Source organism: Mustela erminea, chromosome 3, assembly GCF_009829155.1.
Source record: "Mustela erminea isolate mMusErm1 chromosome 3, mMusErm1.Pri, whole genome shotgun sequence".
NCBI lineage: Eukaryota > Metazoa > Chordata > Mammalia > Carnivora > Mustelidae > Mustela > Mustela erminea.
The window spans coordinates 125,485,252-125,508,720 of NC_045616.1; the positions used below are offsets into that span (position 1 = coordinate 125,485,252).

At 35.0% G+C, this 23,469-nt stretch overlaps 1 protein-coding gene across 3 annotated transcripts in view; it reads right to left on the bottom strand.

Moving 5' to 3' along the window:
• Nucleotides 1–23,469, bottom strand: part of NDUFS4 (NADH:ubiquinone oxidoreductase subunit S4) — a 112,582-nt gene that overhangs the window by 59,003 nt on the left and 30,110 nt on the right. For all 3 annotated transcript variants that reach the window (XM_032337419.1, XM_032337418.1, XM_032337420.1), the window contains exon 2: nt 11,475–11,553. In XM_032337419.1, the coding sequence (XP_032193310.1) occupies nt 11,475–11,553 (79 nt within the window). The remainder of the gene's footprint in view (nt 1–11,474; nt 11,554–23,469) is intronic.

Consider the following 23,469-nt stretch of genomic DNA (forward strand, 5'->3'; position numbering starts at 1 on the left):
AACAAGTAAAATATTATCAATTCTATTTTATTGGGAACCAAAGCTCCTACATAATACATGCAAGAATTTTAAATTTGTGAAAGCAAGTGTCAAGTACTACACACAATTTCCATACACAGCAGGTAGTAAAGCAAGAAAAGAACTGACACAGTTACCCTCCTTAAAAGAGACATACAATGGAGAACTGTTATACAGCCCTAGCATACTACAGATCTATGCATTAAAGATGTTGTGGCTATTAACAGTTTAAACCTTTACTGTATTTTGCTAATTGGTACATAGAACTTTAAATCTTTTGAAAGATAAAACAGTCCAGTCAGTTCAATTCTCCAGCATTGTTCAAGTATTCCAAGTAGGAACAAAGAGGAAAATAAATCTGCTTTAATTGCTGAAGAATCACAGATAATAGAGATGGCTGAATACTGTAGAGGAAAGATCTTTTGTTCCTTAAACAATTTTAATATAGAAAGACCATTCTCTATTTTAAATTAAATGGTTCCTGACCGCATATAAAAAATACTATTAACATCTATTTCATCTGTAAGTACTTAATAAATACAAGTTTTATATAACTTGAAAATATGTGAAAGTAACTTTATTGGGAGTGTGTTTCAGACAATGAAGTTATGTACTTAACATAATTTTATTTAAAATAACTATACAAAATATTATCTGACTTGTTCTAATCAATATTAAATGTAAGAGTTAATTGAAGTTGTTTTAAATTTAATATGCTATTAATGAGAGTAGAAATACTTCTATTTCAAAAGATTAATTTACTCTATTTAGAAAAATTAAGAGCATGTTTCATCTATAAACACAAAAATAAGCTATTTTAGTATTAGTCCATATGCTTAGGTATATGTGTCATGCAATATAAACATTAATTTAATAACCTAAACATATAAGCAATCACTTATGTGATTAATATTATTGGTAAAAATACATTTACTGATTAGTCTAGCCCAAATATGTAGGAAGAACATTTACTTCTAAGCCATACCAAATCTTTACATTTTTCATTACTTCCTAGTTTTTGATATTTTCCAAAATCTGAATCTCTTCCGTCTCCCTCCTCTGTCTCTCTCCATCTCTCCCTCTCTCTTTCTCACACATACACACACACACACAGACAAACAAACACACACATACAATAGTGCCTGAAAAAAAGGCTAATTAAAGAATGGCCATTTCACTATAAAATTTACACTTCCAAAATCATCAGTCATTACTTCTTTAGAATTTTAATCAATAGTATTGCTACAATTTTAAAGGCTATTCAACAATTTTTTCAGTAACTAATGGGTAGTATAAAACCACAGAGAGAAGTACATTGTAAAAAAAAACAAAAACTATAGTTGTTTTTAAAACATAAAACTATCTTGCAAACTAACATTTACATTTAGTCAATGCTTTTTCTCTCTTTATTTTAATAGTCTCATCTAAATACAAGATTATAAAAAAGCATCTGTAGACTGAAAAACACGAAGAAACATTATTCCATATTTAACGAAAGTCTTAAAGAAAAAAACCACAAATGCTAAACTGCCACCATGGAAGGTTCTCAAAGACTGCTATTCTTTGATGTAAAATGAAATACTACTTAGTGAATAAAACATAAAAACTCCTGTCTACCCTTCAAAGAGACATATCCTTTGACCCAGTGCTCCAGACTAAAGCCTTGAAATTTTTGCACAAGAATGCTGCGTGAGGAAAGTCCAGACAAAACAGACACTTGAGATGCTGGAAGGCTGTATAACCCCAATTGCAGACACTAGTCCTTCCAATAATCTAGCAGAGATAGCGCTGCCATGCACCAGAAGTAATCTCACCAAAAGAAAACTGACCCCCCACCCCCACCAAAAAAGCAAGCAGTCAAAGCAAATCTAAGCCTTTAACTGAGGTTTATCTTTTCGTGCTGGTCACTTCTTAATGACTGCTTTTTATTTCAAGTTTGCAGACTTATGAAAGTTTTCACCTATAAACTTTTAATATGTTAGGAAGCAAAAACAACATAAAACAAATACTTGTGTAGCAAACATGATTGTTTCATTTTCTGAAGGCTTGCAAACATTATTCATTTTCACAATTCTTAGAGCAAGTTCAAGTATTGAAAAAATTTTTAAACCTGTTCAAGTGACAAAAAAATTCTATTAAATAACTTTTGCTGCTCACAGACATTCTAAAACAGACATTCTAAACAGACATTCTAAAACAGCAATACTGCCATCCAACTGGATGGACTGACTGAGCTACTAATACCATGTATTTAATCCAACAGCAATTATATACAGCAAATTATCAGCAAGAAACAAAGCTTTAACTGCTGTGTTACTACACTCTTTGGAAGAAACCGGCAAGTGGTAAAATAACAAATTGGTAACATTCAGAACACTGACTCTATTTTACATGCACACCTTATTTTTAAAGATATAAATACAGACTACTTAAAATGTCCAAAATATGTATTAGGATCTTACATTAACAGTGTATACTGCAATTTCTCAAGAAAAAGCTTAGAAACAATACTCATACCTCCCACTCAATCAACCTGAGTTGTATTATAAACTGCTCAATAAAGTTTCCTTTTTCATATGCATTTGTGTTGAGGATGCATGGATAACCATAATACTTTTTTGTAAGATTTAAAGCAGGTGTTACATAATAGGTTTTAAATAAAGTAACTAAGCACCTACACGAAAACAAGCCGTTCAAATTTACATATATGCCTAGCACACACAAGTGCCCAATAAATGTTTACTGAATAAATAAATGAAAAATGAAGAAAATATGGCAGTCAACATAATTTTACAGGATATACTAATGTTCAAGTTATTAAAGCTCATTTTACATTTTTTATTAATAAACTGAAATAATTCTTATATATTATAAGGGTATTTTTCTACTTTTTGTATAGTTAATATATAACTGTGACAAACAGGAGTGTTATTTTAAAGAGGTAATAAAAATCATTAAAAACAAACAAAACAAATCGAAAATGTACCTATGGTCATTTAATGTATGTTTTGGTTGTTCTATGGGGGAACATCTACAAAAAATCTTTAAAGAGTACTGAAAATTTAATCTCTTTTTGTAGTCCAAGTGAATACAGAAAGACAACATTTCATGGAACTTGGGTTTTCAACAAATACACTGAAAGGAGATGAAGGAAGGTGGCATAAAAGAAGAAAAGTTACTCTCTTAATAAAGCACAGATGCAAAAACATTTTTCACCCAACCTCCATGGCACAGCAACTCCTACAACAAAAACTAAGGGCCAAAAAACCATTTGTAAGCTTTACTTATTATTTTTAGGGAGTATCTGATACTTGGAAATAATAATGGTGCAACCCACAAAAAGCTTTTTTTTTTTAACACTGTGCTTCTACATAAATGGACAAGATTATTTTAAAATGCTGTCATCTACTCCTTTTGGTATTTAAAATTTTACTAGTTCATTTATTAGTAAGTGAAAAAGAGAGCTTATGCACAAGAGAACACATTCTTAAAACTGACCAATTAGAGGGGCACCTGGGTGGCTCAGTGGGTTAAGTCATGGTCTGCCTTCAGTCATGGTCTCAGGGTCCTGGGATCAAGCCCTGCATGGACCTCTCTGCTCAGCAGGTAGCCTGCTTCCCCTTCTCCCTCTGCCTGCCTCTTTGCCTACTTGTGATCTCTCTCCTTCTGTCAAATAAATAAGATCTTAAAAAAAAAAAAAGACTGACCATTTAGAAATTTACCATGTGCGCTGACAAAAAAAAAAGTATTATTAACAGTAATCCAGGAAATACAATTTTAATCTCTGAAGATTTGTTTTCTAGTATGTCAACACTGAATACAGTTCTAAAATTAGGGAACTTACTCTTTACATTAGAAAATGCAAGGCAGGGGCACCTGGGTGGCTCAGTGGGTTAAAGCCTCTGTCTTTGGTTCGGGTTATGATCCCAGGTGATAGAGCCCCACATCGGGCTCTCTGCTCAGCAGGGAGCCTGCTTCCTCCCTCCCTCTCTGCCTGCCTCTCTGCCTATTTGTGATCTCTGTCAAATAGATAGATAAAATCTTAAAAAAAAAAAAAAGAAAGAAAATGCCAGGTAGATTTACCCCTTCTACATTCTATGTCTTAAGAAGAAACCAGAAAATATGTTGTCAATATACAACTGATGCCCAGAATAAAACGTTTTTATTAAATTTGGCCTGTCAGATGTGAGAGAGAAAAAAAAAAAAAAAGGAAAAAGAAAAAAAATTAAGCTTCTTTTGATTAACATGCTGTTTGAGCTAATCTAAGAATAACAGTTAAAAATAAAAACAGCATATATTTAAGATGAAAGAACTGAAACAGGACTTGGTAACAGTACAAATAAGAAAGGATCCGAGGTTTTAGCTCTCCCTGAAATCCACACTAAGAAAGCAGTATGAGAACCTAAATTTTAAGCTGTTTTACTAGAACTGCTGAGATTAAAAGGAATAGAGGCAATAATCCCTGCCATACCCTGCACCATACGTCTGGAGTATCATAAGAAATCCTGGCAACAACATTTAAAAGGGATTCAGTCAAACTGGAAAATAATCAAGATGATGAATTAATTAGAACTCAAGTGTAATGAATCAAAGCCCTGAGGATGTTTAACCCAGAAAAGAGAAGACTTAGGATAATGATTATCAAACACTTTGGCCTCAGGACTTCTTTATATAGCTTAAAAATTACTGAGACCCCCAATGAGGTTTTATTTATATGAAATATTCTATAGATATTTACCATAAGAAATTAAAATGGAGAAAAATGTAAATATATACTTAAACTGATTATATATCTACATAAATAACATTATAATAAAAAATAACTATATTTTCAAAAACTAAGAGTAGCAATGATTTGCATTTTTGAAAATCTCTAATATCTAGCTTAATAAAAGATGAATTCTAACATGTTTCTGAATTCAAACTGTTGGGCTAAGTTGTCTTGGTTTCAATAAATGAAGCAAATCCATCCTCAGATATGTAATTAGAAAAGGGAGCAATATTTTATTTTTATTTTACTTTTTAAAAAGATTTTATTTATTTATTTGATAGAGATCAAAAGTAGGCAGAGAGAGAGGAAGGGAAGCAGGGTCCCTGCTGAGCAGAGAGCCTGATGCGGGGCTCAATCCCAAAACCCTGGGATCATGACCTGAGTTGAAGGCAGAGGCTTCATTTTTTTTTTGACAGATCACAAGTAGGCAGAGAGGCAGATAGAGACAGAGCGAGGAGGAAGCAGGCTACCCACTGAGCAGAGAGCCTGATGCGGGGCTTGATCCCAGGACCCCAGGATCATGACCTGAGCTGAACGCAGAGTCTTTAACCCACTGAGCCACCCAGGCGCCCCAAGGGAGCAGTATTTTAGTAGCCTTAATATTTTCATACCCAGTTACATTAAATTCATTGTTCTTTCTTGCACTTTAAATGAAACTTTTACCCATGCATGATTTTATAATATCACACACTGGTCGTATGGAAAAGACTATTTCATAGAGGTATGCACATTTTCCAATTGTCAGCATATTTCATTACACAATATTTTAAAAAATCAGTCATTAATACCACCACCAACCCTATTAAAACAGTCTTTAGGTATTAAGAAAGATATCAAGCTCAATCAGATTAAGTGCTAGAATAAAGACCTACAAAAATTTTTTCACTTGAAAGCTTGCAGTTTACTACTGGCAATACTTCTTGAAGTTAGTTTTTGAGAAAATGTCTGCCATGTGCTGAAAATTGAATAACCATCATTTGTCTGTCATCTGTTACTGTTTTTTCACTTAAAAGGTGTTCCATGAAAAATGTGACTAAGTTCAGTTTCCAACAGCAACTCAATCACACAGGTGCTTTCCTTGAGACAACTGTGGTACTTTAGTATGCAGCAAAAGTGTTTTATGTATATGACTTCTCTTTTGTTACACGGGACATAAAAAGATGGTGACGCAGCACTAAAATTTTTTAAATTAGTAATTTTTGCTGATTCATCAAGGACATTAAGTGAAATTGGGTTTTTAAAAATCACGAATGCAAGAAAGTGAAGAGTAAAATGACTAGCAGCACAGATGTGCCAAAATTGTTTTTGTACCTTAAATGTCAATGGCAACACATCTTTGTATAATTTTAAAAATAGTTTGATTTATGGACTCTTATGAGGGTCTTGGGCCACCCTCCACCTCCACCCTGCCCAGACCATTCTTTTTTTTTTTTTTTTTTTTTAAGATTTTATTTATTCGACAGAGAGAGAGAGATCACAAGTAGGCAGGAGCAGGCAGAGAGAGAAGGGGAAGCAGACTCCCTGGCAAGCAGAGAGCCCGATGCTGGCCTTGATCCAGACTCTGAGATCATGACCTGAGCCGAAAGCAGAAGCTTAACCCACTGAGCCACCCAGGCACCCCTGCCCAGACTAATCTTTGAGAACCCCTGAGTTAGAATGACCAAAGAGCTGTTTTCAAATATACAGAAGGCTGTCATGTAGGGAAAAAATGGCATGCCCTACATAAAAGGGCAAACCTTGAGTCAATGGTATTAGTTATAAAGGAAGCAGATTAGCAGGGCACCTGGGTGGCTCAGTTGGTTAAGGGTCTGCCTTAGGCTCAGGTCATGCTCCCAGGGTCCTAGGGTCAAGACTCATATTGGGCTCCCTGCTCAGCAGGGAACTGCTTCTCCTCCTCCTGTGCTCTCTCTCCTCTCTCAAATAAATAAAGAAAAAGAATTTTTTAAGGATTTTATTTATCTATTTGACAGAGAGAGACACAGTGAGAGAGGGAAAAAAAGCAAGGGGAGTAAGAGAAGAGTAGCAGGCTCCCTGCGGAACAGAGAGCCCAACACGGGGCTAGATCCCAGAACCCTGGGATCATAACCTGAGTTGAAGGCAGGCACCTAATGACTGAGCCACCCAGGAGCACTCAAGTAAATAAATAAAATAAAATAAAACAAACAAACAAAAACCAAATAAGGCTCTGAAAAAAGAACACATAATCAAGATACAGAAGAGTTACATCACCCCCACCAAATTACCTAATGCCCTTTTTTGAATATTCTGCTTCGTACATCTGACCTTAACAACAGGGATCAATTTTCTGTTCCTAGAGTTTTGCCAGCTCTAGAATGCCAAATAAATGGAATCACACAGTAGGCAGCCTGTGAGTCTGGTTTCGTTTACTTAATATATGCACTGGAGATTCATCCAGATTTGTTATTAACTGCTGAGTAAAAGTTTATTGTATGGGGTACTGAAGTATAATTGGGGTGTTTCCACTTATTGGAATTATGAATAAAGCTGTTAAAAACATGCACATGCAGGATTTTGTGTGAACATAAGATTTCATTTCACTTCCTTTCACTTGAGTAAATACTGAGAAGTGAAGACTGCTAGGTCATATGGCAAGGATACATTTAACTCTATAATAAACTACACACTCCATTCCAAAATGGCTGTCATTTTGCATTCCCACCAGCACTGTATGAGAGTTTCAGTGGGTCTGCATCCTTGCTAGCACTTGGTAGGGTCAGTTTTTTTTTAAGCTATTCAGATATATGTGTAGTGGTATCTCAATGTAATTTTAATATTCATTTCCATAATCACTAATGATGTTGAGCATCTTTTCATATGCTCATTTGCCATCTGAATATTTCCTGAGTAAAGTGCTCATTTTTATTTGAGTTAAAATCATATTATTTAGTTTTAAATGTTGCTGACTTTCTGGATACAACTCCTTTATCAGGTAAGTGTTTTGTAAATATTTTCTCCTAATCTGTGCCTTGTCTTTTCATATTCTTAACAATCTCAAAGAGTAGAAATTTCTGACTATAAGGAAAACCTACTTTATAATTTTTTTTTTAAAGTAGGCTCCACACCAAGCATGGAGCCCAATGTGGGTCTTGAACTCATGACCCTGATATCAAGACCTGAGCTGAGATCAAGAGTCAGACGGTTAACCAGCTGAGCCACCCAGGCACCCCCCAACTTTATAGTTTTTTAAAAAATGGATTGTACTTTGGTTTGTATCTATAAAATATATGTCTAGGGGGCACCTGGATGGCTCAGTTAATTAAGCAGCCTTCATCTCAGGACATGATCCCAGGTTTCTGGAATCGAGCCCCACGTTGGGCTCCCTGCTTAGTGGGGAGTCTGCTATTTCCTCTCTCTCTGTCCCTCCCCCAGCTTGTACTCTCACTCACTCACTCCACTCTCTCTCTCTCTCAAATAAATAAATAAAATCTTGGGGAAAAAATAGTAAAATAAATGTCTAACCCAAAATTACAAAGAGTCTATCCTACATTCTCTTCTACCAGTTTTATACTTCTTAGTTTTACATTTACAACTATGAGTTTACATTTAGAACTTTGAGTTAATTTTTGCATATGGCACAAAGTATGGATGAAGGGTTTTTGTTTTGTCTTGCATTTGGATATACAATTGTTCCATCTTCTTTTGTTGAAAAGACTTTTTTTTCTCAGTAAGAAATAGCTTTCTAGTAATTATGGCTGGTAAGTAATATAAAGAGTAGCCTCAAAAGAAATGAGAACGAGTTAACTGGAAATTTTTAAACAGAAGTTTGAGAGCCAGGTGTTCAGTCTAATAAAAAAGGACAGAAGATTAAATTATCTTTCCAAATCTCGGTCCCCATCCACGGTTTCACTTTCTGCAGTTTCAATTACCCACGGTCAACCACGGTCTGGAAGCTAATGATTCTCCTTCTAACATAGCTATCTGAAGGTCAATAATAGCCTAACACTATGTCACAATGCCTACATCATCCACCTGACTTCATCTTATCATGGAGGCATTCTATTATCTCACAGCATCACGAGAAGGGTGAGTACAGTCCAGTAAGAAATTCTGAGAGAACACATTCACATAACTTTTATTAGAGTATACTGTTATAATTATTCTATTATTGTTGTTGTTAATCTCTTACTGTGCCTAATTTATAAATTAAACTTTATCATAGGTATGTACGTATAGATAAAACATAGCATATACAGAGTTTGGTACTATCTGTGCCTTCAGACATCCACTGGAGGTCTTAGAATGCATACCCTGTGGATAAGGATGAGGGGGGCTACTACATATTTTTGGAATAATTCTTGTTCAAAATGCAAATATAATCAACTCCAATTACTTAATATTTCTGCAAATATCTTCAGCCAATTGTCTTGTCTTTATGCTATCAACTCAACCTTTCATTCAGTAGGTAGTGTGTGGGAACAAGAAGACCTGAAACCCCTATCAACATTATGTCACCTATTTGACTATTTAATATTTGCATTTTAATATAAACCTAAATGAATGGCTAAAACTCATGTTTGAAAATTACCTATGGGTTTCAGTTATCTGTTTAAATATTACTTCAGTAACTATGAATAATTTATAAGTAAGACTTGAACTGATTTCAGCTGGAATAGACATTTTGACTAATACACTTCAAGAAAGACATAACAGGGGTGCCTGGGTGGCTCAGTGAATTAAGCCACTGCCTTCGGCTCAGGTCATGATCTCAGGGTCCTGGGATCGAGCCCCCGCATCAGGCCCTCTGCTCAGCAGGGAGCCTGCTTCCCCCTGTCTCTGCCTGCTTCTCTGCTTACTTGTGATCTCTCTCTCTGTCAAATAAAATAAATAAAATCTTTAAAAAAAAAAAAAAAAAGTAAGACGTAACAAAGCTGGGAAAAATCTATACAGGGCAACAAAATTCATTGAAAGTATGCAACTGATTTAATAAGAGAAAAACAAAACTCAAAGCAGTCTGTTTACCTCTCTGGTAAGACTCAGCATCTTGTTTAGAGCAACAGACTGCTACCTCACTTATTCTTCAAACTAGAAAGAAGAGAACTTAGAACCATTACTAATAAACTCTATAGAACTTGAAAATCTTATGAAGTGAACCCCACAATATTAAAACAAGAAGCCAACCTCTTTTTAAAAATGGTCACTGGAAAAATTAGAATAGTACCCTCATTAATTAATGAACATATGGCATGTGTAAATCATCCTCCTTTTACACACATACCATCTCACTTCTTTTATACTTGACTAAGCAAGTGGTGTTTGATTAATACTTGAAGAGCAGGTAGAAGGTCCCTGGATAAGAACTAGGGGATTGGTGAAAAGCACCTCGGCAGAATAAATTGGAATGTGAATGCCCTGAAGCAGGGAAAGGAACTGCAAGTTCCAGGTTTGGTGTGGCTGGAGCACAGTATATAAAACACAGCGGTACAAGATAAACCTAGGAAAGAAGGCAGGACTTTAATCATGTAAGATCTTGAAAACCATGCAGGGATTTTAAAGTTTACTTTTAGGTCAGTAAGAAAACCTATAGTTCTTACACAAGAAGTGATAAGACCAGCATTTAAATGACTATCCTGTCTATCCTTTGGAAAATGAATTAAAGGAAGATTAAAGTATCTATAAAGATCAATTTAAAAACTACTGCAGCAATCCAGGTGAAAGATGATGGTAGCAGCCTAAACTAGGATGACAGCAATGTCAGCAAGCAGAACTAAGAGGCAGTTTAAAGATAAAACTAACCAGCCTTAAGCATAAGATCAGAGTTTTCCAAACTACCTATTCATTGTCTGTCTGTTTACTTATCTATTTATATATCTGTTTATATCTTTAGTGGTATAAACAGTGTTTTTATCTTTAAGTGTGACCTATTATTTAAACTATGCTTACAGTCAAAATTGAGAGATAAAAGAATGTATAAATGAATGAAGAGTATTTAAGAAACACACCCATACATTTGATGATAAACCAGATAAAAAATGGAAGCACACTTACACTATTACATATTTTTACAAGTCTTAGATATTACAAAATTTATGCTATTTTACAATGTAAGCATAAATAGTAAGTTGCATCTAAAGTAACATCACACATAGAAAAAATTTTTAAGTTATGGTATCATAATTCTATCTGCTAATTAACAGAAAACTATTTATTTGTTGCTAGTTGTAATCTCTCATACATAATGCAGAAATGTAATGTGTGTGTACATACACATATACACATACAGTAACAACAACAATAACTAGTTTCATAAAAACCGAATATACTTAAGTTTAGGTACTACCTGGTAAGTGTCTTACAATTTAATTAAACAGCAGTATAGTGAGAAAATAAAGAACACACATATTCATTTATATTTATATTCATATTCATGTTCAATTCATATACATTAATTTAAAATGTTCTGATTGCTACTTATAAACACCACAAAAATGAAGGTTTTTGCAATTTTAATCTGTTAATATCTGCATATGACTTAATATTTGTGTATATTGCTTAGCACAAATTATCTTTTTGTGATGACTATTTTCTGTTAAAATTTATATACAATCTAGAAATTTAAATTCAAATCACTCTCTTGGAAGAACGCAAAACACCATTCTGAAAAGATACTGTACAAAAAGAACCCTGAAGGCAGAATCATAGCAAAGTAATAATAGAAAATTCTTACCAATTTTTCATCAACTGTTATGAGTTGCCTGTCTCGAGCTTGGTCTTGTGCCAGCCTCCATGTGGAAGTGCTTAATGACCTGCAGTGCAAGACTGTAAGTTAAAAAATGATCCGTGCAATGAGAAAAGAGAGGCAGACAAATCTTACACAAATGAGCTACTTTAACAATATCTGTCTTATAAAACAAAAAAGAATAGAAAGAAAGAGAAGAGGGCACAGAAATCCTTTTTCTCCCCAATTAGTTCTGTCTGCTGAGTTTTTGGCAGACTCACTTAAGAGTTCACAACAGGCTGCACTTTATGTCAGTCTATAGGCTCTCTGTCACAGAAAAGCCGTCAGTGACAAGTACCAAACTCTGTCAGTGTACAGTAGCTGGTTTGTCACCATTATGATGAAAAATGCAAAGCTATATCAATCCTTCTAGAATGCTGATTCCTAAATGACCACATCAGAAAGAAAAAGTAAAATCTCAATCATATACTTCATGGCTGAAAGTAAATATCATAGAACTAAATTATATAATGTTAACAAAGTTTCTAATTTTGAAACACTAATTTCACTTAACACTCTTAATTTCACACAATGCACAAAATTCACTCTAATTTCAAAACAAAAGTAGTTTAAATAGAAATTATTTCTATCATCATTTTATTTTTTTTTAAGATTTTTATTTATTTATTTGATAGAGAAAGAGAGGGAACATAAGCAGGGGGAGTAGGAGTGGGAGCAGGAGTAGGAGTGCTCTGCAGGGAGCCTGAGGCAGAATTCGATTCCAGCACCCTGGGATCATGACCTGAGCCCAATGCAGACACTTAACGACTGAGCCACCCAGGTACCCTCTATGATCATCTTAACTAATGTTATTAGTTTAGTCCTGTATCTCATTCACAGAACTGAAGAAAGCCTAAACAGTTAAAACAGAAATATTAAGTCAGAAATAAAATGGGCACCAAAGCTAGCTCCTTTATATTAGCATCGTCTGACCCTCATCCCAAAGAAATCACTTAAAGAGAACAGGTTTTTGTTTTTTTTTACTTCATATATACATTGCAGTCTATACTAACCAATACTGTACTGTCGCTGATCATTAAATTTAACATTTTACATTTTCCAAAATATTAAGCCATCTTATGTAGATTTCTCTTTTGAAAGTTAGCTTATCATGACTCAATCATGAGTCATGTCATGTCATGTCATGAGTCCTTACAATCATAACTCAAATTTCAAAACCAACAGAATATACAGTATTAAGTTCTTTCTTCTTTATTTCTTTTAAAGATTTTATTTATTTATATTAGAGAAAGAGAAAGCGAGCACAAGCTAGGGGAAAGGGCAGAAGGAGACCAATCCCAGGACCCTAGGATCAGGACCTGAGCCAAAGGCAGACACTTAACCAAGTGAGTCACCCAGGTGCCCCAAGTTCTAATGCAAAAATTTCATGTAAAAGTTCAACTTTCAACAGCTATGGTGTACAGAGCTTTATAGAAAATCTACCTACCAATAGTGTAATTTAAAGATAACGATAACACAAAGACTTTTTTGTTTTATGAATATGTATTTTTAAAAAAATCTGTAAGTTATTTCCCAAAATTAATGTAATGCCTTATTACTTGTAAGATTTTATTTATTTGACACAGAGAAAGAGAGTGACAAAGAGAGAGAGGGAACACAAGCAAGGGGAGTGGGAGAGGGAGAAGAAGGCTTCCCCCTGAGTAGGGGCCAGACACAGGGCTCAGTCCCAGGATCCTGGGATCAAGACCTGAGCCAAAGGCAGACACTTAACAACTGAGCCACCCAGGCGCCCCTAAATCCTTATTACTTTGAATACCCTTCTAAGAAATACATATACACAAAATACATCTACATGGAAATTATTTTAAATTATTTACACAAATAGTTAAAATACATGTGTTGGTTGTTGTATTAAAGGAGTATCATTAACTCTTTTAAAAATCTATTTACTACGGAAATCATTAAGACCAATAACATGACAATAAAAACATTCTGAATACTCTTAACCAAATCCATGTAAGAAAAAAATTAGGCAATGATAAGAGAACTCAGGAAAATTTGAAATACTGGAAATATTTAAAAACATAGCTACATTTCAAGAAAATGAAGCTGCAGAGTTCCTCTAATGAAGAGAAGTGCTAGATCAAAACTGCAAATTATTCTATACAGATTAAAACTCTATAATCCATGAACTGTGTAACTTCAGATTACACAGTGATTTTTATTTAAACAAATTTCTCTTAAACTGTGTAATAAAATCTTACTGTATACTAGTCATAACAAAACAAATTTTTTAAAGCATATATAAGGATGTATTTTTAAAATTTTTAGATTTATCTCCAACTAACCATAAGAATGATGCTATACATCACTTTCTGGAAACATAACTTTTATAAACAAATACACAGACAAAAAAATCTCATATTTTTATCAGACTGTATATAAAAGAATAATAAAAAAGTGGCAAAAGATGTTAAGTAAAACAATCCTACCAGAAAGAATTAAAAATTACAATTAAAACATTTTGTAAGAAAAAACTTTAAAGGGGCACCTGGGTGGCTCAGTCATTGGGCGTCTGCCTTCTTCGGCTCAGGTCATGATACCATGGTCCTGGGATAGAGCCCAACATTGGGCTTGCTGCTAGGCAAGGAGCCAGAGGCAGGACCCAATCGCAGGACCCTGGGATCATGACCCAAGCCCTGACTAAGCCACCCAAGCATCCCAAAACAGCAATTATTTTTTTTTAAAAAATCAAAAATCAGATGTAGGGAAAAACTTTCCTCCAATTATAAATAGTTAAGGTGGCAACAGAGATCTAGAGTCAATTACAAACATAGTAAATTTAATTAATTAGACCTATAAAATATAAGCTACAGTTAATTTTAGATTAAATGTAAATTATATAGCAAATATCTATTTGCTGATTAGCCTTTAAACAATGTTACATCAGTAAACTGGCAGCAGTAAATAAAGCGTTTTTTAGTAAGAGTATAAAATGTATAAACATTAAACAAGAAATAAAACCTAGAGGGCACCTGGGTGGCTCAGTGGGTTAAAGCCTCTGCCTCCAGCTCATGTCATGATCCCAGGGTCCTGGGATGGAGCCCCGCATCGGGCTCTCTGCTCTGCGGGGAGCCTGCTTCCCCCTCTCTCCCTGCCTGCCTCTCTGCCTACTTGTGATCTCTGTCTGTAAATAAATAAATAAAATCTTTGGGGGGGAAAAAAAAAACCTGGGAAAAGGATGGAAAAGGACTTGAATGACATTTGTCCAAAGATCTATATATAATTAGCCAGTAGAAAGAGATGCTCAATATTACTAATCATTAGGGAAATATAAATCAAAACCACAATAAGATACCACTTCATACCTATTTGGATGGTTTTCAAAAAAAAATAAGTGTTGGTGGGATATAAAGAAACAGAACACAGTACATTGCTGATGGGAATGAAAATCATGCCGTCGCTATGGAAAGCAGTATGGCAGTTCCTAAGAAAATTAAACACAGAATTACCACGATTCAGCAATTTCACTTCTCAATATATACCCCAAAGAATTGAAAACAGGGACTCAGGGTGCCTGGGTGGTTCAGACAGATAAGCAGCTGCCTTCCGCCTGGGTCATGATCCCAGGGTCCTGGGATCGGGCCCCACATCGGGTCCTTGGGTCAACAGAGAGCACAAGGACTCAAATAGGTATTTTTAAACCCATGGTCCTAATAGCACAAATTCCAAAGAGCCAAAGGCAAAAACTGCCAAAATATAAATAATCTTATGTTATTGGGCAATGTATCACAACACTTAAAAAGTATACGTGTAGGAATGATCAATATATAATCACTAGTAAATAGGTTGTAATTTTAACTTTGCTATTTGGTACCTATTTTTGAGAAATTAGAAATTTTATTTGCCTCATGAACTTGCCTTTCTGTCTGCCTACCTGTTGTCTTAATTGGCCTTTTCACATTTCCAGGTTTCTTAAGAGTCAACTTAAATTCTGAGCCCAAAGAATAAACTATGAGGGCTGTAATTATTACTGAGCAAGCTGTTTATTATATTTAGTTTTCTGGTACAAGTTTCCCATAAGAAAATGAGATATCCTGGAAATAGAAAATAAGAGATCTTTTTTTATTTTATTTTTTTAAAGATTTTATTTGTTATTTGACAGAGACACAGCAGGGGGAGTGGGAGAGGGAGAAGCAGGCCTCCTGCCCAGCAGGGAGCTGGACATGGGGGCTCGATCCCAGGACTCTGGGATCATGACCCAAGCCAAAGACAGACGCTTAACAACTGAGCCACCCAGGCACCTCAAGAGGTCTTATTTCTAACTCTGGTTTTAGTACCTACTATTTCTACGAGCAAATCACTTAACCTTTCTGCACCTCAATTTCCTTCTTTGTAAATTTGCAAAATGAGGACTTGTTGCTCTCAAGTTTCTTTTAGTGATGAGACTCTGTGATTCTAATAACTGGAATAAAGTATAGTTCCACTTTAACAATTCCTTTTGGAAATGCTATGTAATAGTAACTCATAATCTATTTTTCTTTAAAACCCTAAGGCAATAAAACTTTGAAAAATATATATACCACATTTGTTTATCCATTCATCTGTTGATCAACATTAAGGTTTTTTCTGGTAATGACATTCATGTGCACGTTTCTGTGGAGACGTAAGTTTGCAACTCATTTTGATAACTACCTAATAGCACAATTACTGGATTGTATGTTAATACTATGTTTAGATTTAAGAAACCGCCAAACTGTGTTCCAAACTGGCTGTACCATTTGTGTTCCCATGAAAGCATGAGTCAGACTCCTTGCAGCTCCACATGCTTCTATTTGGTGTTGTTGGTTTTTTGGATTTTAGCCATTCCACTAAGTGTGTAGTGGCATCTCATTGTTTGAGTTTTTAATTTCCTGATGAAATATGCTGTGAAACACCTTTTCATATGCTTATTTGCCACCTGCATATCATCTTTGGTGAGATGTCTGTTCAGATCTTTTGCCCATTTTTTAACTGGATTGTGTTCTTGTTGAGTAGGAAGAGTTCTTTATATGTTGTAGATACAAGTTCTTCATCAGATAATGCGTTTTGCAAATATCTTCTTCCAGTCTGTGCTTGTCTTTCGACGGTCTTTAAGTACCATCCACAGAGCAGAAGCTTTTAATTTTCATGAAGTCCAACTAATACATTTTTTCCTTTATGGATTTTGCTTTTGGTGTTGTATCTCAAAACTCAGAAGCAAACCGAGGTACCTGGAGTTTTATGCTTTTTTCTAGAAGCTTGATAGTTTTGCTGCTTACATTTAGGTTTATGATCCATTTTGAGTAAATTTTTGTGAAAGGTGTAAGGGTGGTGTATAAATTCATTTTTTTGCATGTGGATATATTCCAGTTCCACTTAATGAAAAGATTATCTTTTCTCTATTAGACTGCCGTTGCTTCTATCTCAAAGACAGATCAGTTGACTTTATCTGAGTAGTCTATTTCTGGGCTCTTGGTTATGTTCTGTTGATCTATTTATCTGTTCTTCACCAATTCTACACTGTCTTGATTACTTTAGCTGCGAAGTAAAGTCAGTACCATTGCTCTGACTTTGTTATTCTTCTCCACTATTACACTGAGTATTTGGAGTCTTTTGCCTTTCTATATAAGCTTAGAATCAGTTTCTTGATACCACAAAGGGAGCTTGCTGAGGTTCTGATTGAGACTGTGTTGAATCTACTAATTAAGTTGGGGAGAACTGGCATCTTAACAATACCGAGTCTTCCAGTCTATATATATTAGGATCTTTGACTTCTTTGATTGGCATTTTATAATTTTCCTCATTTACATTTGCAAATACTGTTTTTATTACTTCAAAATACACTCTTCAAAAAGTCTTAATGGTGAAAAGATAAAAAGAAACCATTTTCAATGGAAAACAGTGTCTGAATAAGAATAAATAGTACTGATTCAAAGTACTAACACTATTCTCCCTTTGAAGCAAACTAACTTTATCAACTAAGGAGAATAAAATTCCCATATCACTTGTAGCAGCTTGAAACACGGCTCCAAATTTTTCTGACACTCATCCCTCCTATCAAGAGTTGCAGGTCCCCTATTCCTAGAATCTGAGCGCTCTGACTGCCTGGTCAATATAATACAGAACTGAGGCTATTTGTATTTCCAGGCTCAGGCCTTAAAACACTAGCAATTTCCATTTCCTGTCACTTAGAACATTGCTTCTTTGGATATTCACTCTTGGAATCCAACTACCAAGTTGTGAGGAAATTCAAGGTGCCCCACAGAGAGACCCAAATGAGGAGAAATCAGTAACTAACATTGCTTTGCCAGGCATGTGAATGATCCTCCAGCCCAAGTCCAGCCATCCCAGCAGACATTACATGAAGCAGAGACAAACTTCCCTGCTAAACACTGCCCAAAATGCAGATCTGTGAGCAAAACAAATGACTACTATGGTTTTAAGGAACTGAATATTGGGGTAGCCTGTGTCCAACTATAAATAATAAAAACATCCCTACAAATAACTGAAGATGATTTTATAAACATTCAAATTGAACCACTAACTTCAAAAACCAGAAATGAATGGATCAACTTACAAAGTAAAATTCCTAATCCTATAGAAATTATTAAGGAATCAATTAATCCTCAACCATTTGATTAAAACCAATTATATCTGTTGTCAATTTATTGGACATTGAATTATAATCCAAATTCCCCTTAAATCAGAAAGTGTTTAGTTCCACAGAGAAGTGTTAAACCACAAGAAAATATTACTAAGAGTTCTAACTGAAATATTAAAATAAAAACATATGCACATTTTCCATATCATAATAATTATCTCAGCCTTAAAATATGCTGGCATTTAGGTCAATCACTTTCAAGTTAATGATCTTGAAGCTTTTCAAGATCTTAAATCAACAGAGAAAACTTAAACTGTCATAATACTGTACTCACTAGAGAGACACAAGAAAGAAGTAATTGTTAATGGAAAAAATAAAGATAAGGGGGTCAAGGGACCATTTTATTTACTTATTTTTAAAGATTTTATTTATTTATTTGACACACACAGAGAGAGAGAGAGAGAGAGAGAGAGCACAAGCAGGGAAAGTAGCAGGCAGAGGGAAAGGGAGAAGCAGTCTCCCCGCTGAGCAAGGAGCCCAATGTGGGAGCTCAATCCCAGGGTACTGCGATCAAGACCCAAGCTAAAGGCAGACGCTTAACTGACTGAGCCACCCAGTGCCTCCAAGGAACCATTTTAATATTCTGTGAAAATATAGGAAGTGAAAGGAAAGGATGTTACAAAATACTCTGGTTAAGTTCAGTAGAAATAACAATAACTTATAATCTATTCACAAACAAGTTCCCTGATTCTAATTCAGATTTATCACAAAATTTCTAATCTTTACCTATAGGACTCCTGTTCGTAGATATCCTTTTCCCCATTCTTCTGAGCCAGGAGGAACTTGTAGCATGGACTAATAGCAGTTGTGTCTCTGCACACAACTCAAGCCAAAAACTTAAAACTAATCCTTTGAGTGTCATCCAACAGATGAAGGAAAGATTTGTGCAAGAGGCATAAGAGGGATAATTATGCTTACATAACAAACTTTGGAATGAAACTGAGGAGTAAAAGGAGAATGTGGGCAATGTTTTGGAGGGTGATAATGAAGAAATTGGAGGGCATGACGGAAAATATAAAGGAAAGGAGAAACTAATCTACCCATGTTTGTAATAACAGGTTATCAAAATAAACAGAACTGAGGTGAAAAAAAATGGAATAAGAAAACAGATGTCATACTGATGATAGCAATTATATTACAAAACACAATGACTATATGAAAAGTTCACATTTACAAAGGTCAAATCATTGAGTATACTGGCCAAGAAAAAACAACTACTGGTTTGGAATGCCTTAAGGGCAGGAACTGAGTTGCTGTACTTTAGAATGTCTTATAAATAACTGGAAGCAAATTTACTGTAAAAATGTCAATTACTAATGTAAATTAGTTAATTATCATTGGGAAGAAAAAAATTCACAAAAATAACCAAGAATATTTTGAAAAAGAACTAGAAAGCAGGATCTACCTTTCCAACTAATATGCTACAATAATTAAAAAATGTATTAATACAGACACCGACACACAGATAAGAAACAGTACAGATCATAGTGCCAAAACAGATAATGTAGATTTGTAAATCTATTATATAATAAAAGTACAATTTCACATTAGTGGTGAAAGGATGGACTATTTAATAAGTAATACAGAAACAGCTGGCTAGCCTTTCGTGGAAGAAAAATGTTTAAATCCGGTTATAAAATAGTTATACCATCTACCAAAGAGCTCCAGATGGATACACACACACACACACACACACACACGCTGTGTTGTGTATAAATTACTAAAATAAAAGGGTTTTTTAAAATAACATTTGTATGGAAAAGTTTTCTCAACCAAGACACAAAGCACAATACCCACAAACTGTGAAAGCAAAATAACTTCTGAACAACAAAGGGTACTACAAACTAAAGGAAATATCAGATATGATAAGTACAATCCACATAGTGGTTAAAACACTAATATCTAGAATATATAAAGGACTCTCAGAAAACAAGGCAAAAAGCACCTAAAAAAGGGAGAAAGAGAGCAGAGGATATATATATACACGGTACATAATAATACCAACTATACACCAACTGAAAGAGAATGTATGTCAGAATGGATTAAAAAAGCAAAAACTGAACTGTATGTTGCCTAAGAGAAACCCATTTTAAATACAGAGATACAGATAGAATTAAGGTGAAGAGATGGAGAAAGATAAAACATGAAAACAGTAATCAAATCTTACTGTAATAATAATATTAATCTCAGAAAAACTAAATTTCACAAGGAAAATTATTAAGATTAGAGGCACCTGGCTGGTTAACTCGATAGAGAAAATGACTCTTGATCTTGGTCAGGGTCATGAATTTGAACCCCACGGTGGGTGTAGAGATCACTTTAAAAAAATTATCAGGAATAAAAAGGGGTATTTACATCCTGAGAAAGGGGTCAATTCTCGAAGAAGACATTAACAACCCTTAAGGTATAAATGCCCAACAAAAGAAGGTCAAAATATGTGGGGCAAAAATCAAAAGAGCTACAAGAAGAAAGGCAAATTCATTATTATAGTTGGGAGACTTTAACACTCTTCTTTAAAAAAAAAAATTATTTTCAAGTGATCTGTACGTAGCCAGCCAAAGGAACATCAGTAAAGATACAGTTGAAATAAAAAGAGGTCACATTCTGAGCCATAAAACACACCTTAACAAATTTTAAAGAACAGAAATCAGGGAGCCTGGGTGGCTCAGATGGTTAAGTGTCTGCCTTTGGTTTAGGTCATGATCCCAGGGATTCTGGGATCTAGTACCGCACTTCAGGTTCCTTGCTCAGCAAGGAGCCTGTTTCTCCCTCTGCTTGTGCACGCACTCTCTCTCTCTCTCTCTCTCTGACAAATAAATAATATTTTTAAAAGTACATAAATAGGGGCAACTGGGTGGCTCAGATAGTTATGCGTCTGCCTTGGGCTCAGGTCATGATCCCACATCTGGCTCCTGGCTCAGTGGGGTGTCTGCTTCTCCCTCTCCATCTGCCTCTCCCCCTGTTCATGCTCTTTCTCTCTCTCTGTATCTCTCTGTCTCAAATAAATAAATAAATTCCTTTTAAAACTTGTTAAATAAATAAATAAATAAAAGAACAGAAATCATAGAATGTATGCTTTTAGTCAATAGTGGAATTAAACTAGAAACCAGTAACGGAAAACTGGAAAATTCCCAACTCTTTGGAGATTAAACAACATACTTCTAAAGAAACTGAGTCAAATGAAGCCTCAAAGCAATTTTAAAATATTCTGAACTAAATGAAAATGAAAATACAGCTTTTCAAAATCTGCTGGATGCAGCAATTGCAGTTTAGAAACTTAGCATTAATACATAGATTAGAAAAGAAAAAGTCTAAATTCAATAATCCAAGGTTCTACCAAAGGGAACTATAGAAAAGTACAATATAAACCTAAGGCAAGCAGAAGAAAAAAATAACAAAAGTTACAGCAGAAATCAATGAAACTGTAAACAGGAAATTGGTAAAGAAAAATCAACAAAACTATAACCTGCTCTTTGAAAAGATCAGAGGAAGTGATAAATCTCTGGCCAGACTAACCAAGAAAAAAAACACAAGACAGAAATTACCAATTTCAAAAACAAAAGGAGTGTCGGGACGCCTGGGTGGCTCAGTTGGTTAAGCAGCTGCCTTCGGCTCAGGTCATGATCCCAGCGTCCTGGGATTGAGTCCCACATCGGGCTCCTTGCTCTGTCTCTGCCTACCACTCTGTCTGCCTGTGCTCGCTCTCTCCCCCTCTCTCTCTCTGATAAATAAATAAAATCTTTACAAATAAAACAAAAAAACAAAAGGAGTGTCATCACTATTCATACCATAGTCATTAAAAGGATAATAAAAAATATTATAAATACCTCTGTGCTCACAAATGTGGTAACTTTGAGGAATTAAACTAATTGTTTGAAAAACACAAACAACCAAAACTCATACAAGAAGAAATAATCTGGGGCGCCTGGGTGGCTCAGTGGGTTAAGCCTCTGCCTTCGGCTCAGGTCATGATCCCAGGGTCCTGGGATGCTCCACATCGGGCTCTCTGCTCAGCGGGGAACCTGCTTCCCTCTCTCTCTCTATCTCTCTGCCTACTTGTGATCTCTGTCTGTCAAATAACTAAATAAAACCTTAAAAAGAAGAAGAAGAAATAATCCGAATAGGCCCACAGCTATTAAAGATATTGAATAAGTAATTCATGACCTTACAAAAAAAAAAAAAAAAGAAGCAGCAGCAAACAAGCATCAGGCCCAGACAGTCTGGTTCTGCCAAACATTTAAGAAATGATACTAATTCTCTACAATCTCTTCCAGAAGGGAAATGTCTTTTTTTTTTTTTTTAAGATTTTATTTATTTATTTGACAGAGAGATACAGAGAGCGCACAAGTAGACAGAGCAGCAAGCAGAGGGAGAAGGAGAAGCAGGCTCTCTGCTGAGCTGGGAGCCCGATGCCGGCCGGGCTCAGTCCCAGGACCCTGGGATCATAACGTCAGCCAAAGGCAGCAACTTAACCGACTGAGCCACCCAGACATCCCCCCAGAAGGAAATGTGTCTTAACCTATTTGATGAAACCAGCATTATCTTAACCACCAACACCAAAAAAACCCACAAAAAACAAAAACAAACAAAAACCCAAAAGAACTACAGACCATTATCTCTTACAAACATAAATGAAAAATCCTTAACAAAATAAAAAGATTTATACAATATGACCAAATGGGATCTATTCCAGGTATGCAAGGCTGGATCAATATTTAAAAATCAATTAATATAATCCAATACATCAACAAGCTAAAAACAAAAAACAAACAAAAACATGTTCACACTGTCACATAAAAGGCATTTGACAAGATCCAAAACCATTCATACTAAAACCTCTTCAGCAAACTAGGAATAGAGGGAAACTTCCAAAACTGATAAAGAATATATGCATGAAATCTTCAACTAACATACTTAATGATGAGTAACTACTCCTAAGACTGGATAAAGGCAGGATATCCCAAATGATATGGAAGTATGTTACAAAAGAAGAAACACTGTCCTAGTTTACAGAGGACAACAACATCTATAAAGAAAAATCCCAAGTAATTAACAAAAAACAACCTAGAACTATAAAGTAATTATAAGAGCAATTTCTGAGATATATTAACATAAAAAACCAATTGCTTTCTTATATCACCAGCATGACTAACTGGAATGTGATATTAAAAATATAATACCAACTGCATTACCATCAAAAAATAAATACATGGATGTAAATGTAGCAAAATACATATAAGATCTATATGAAACAAGACTAGAAAACTGATGAAAGCACAAAATCTCTAAATAAATCAAGGT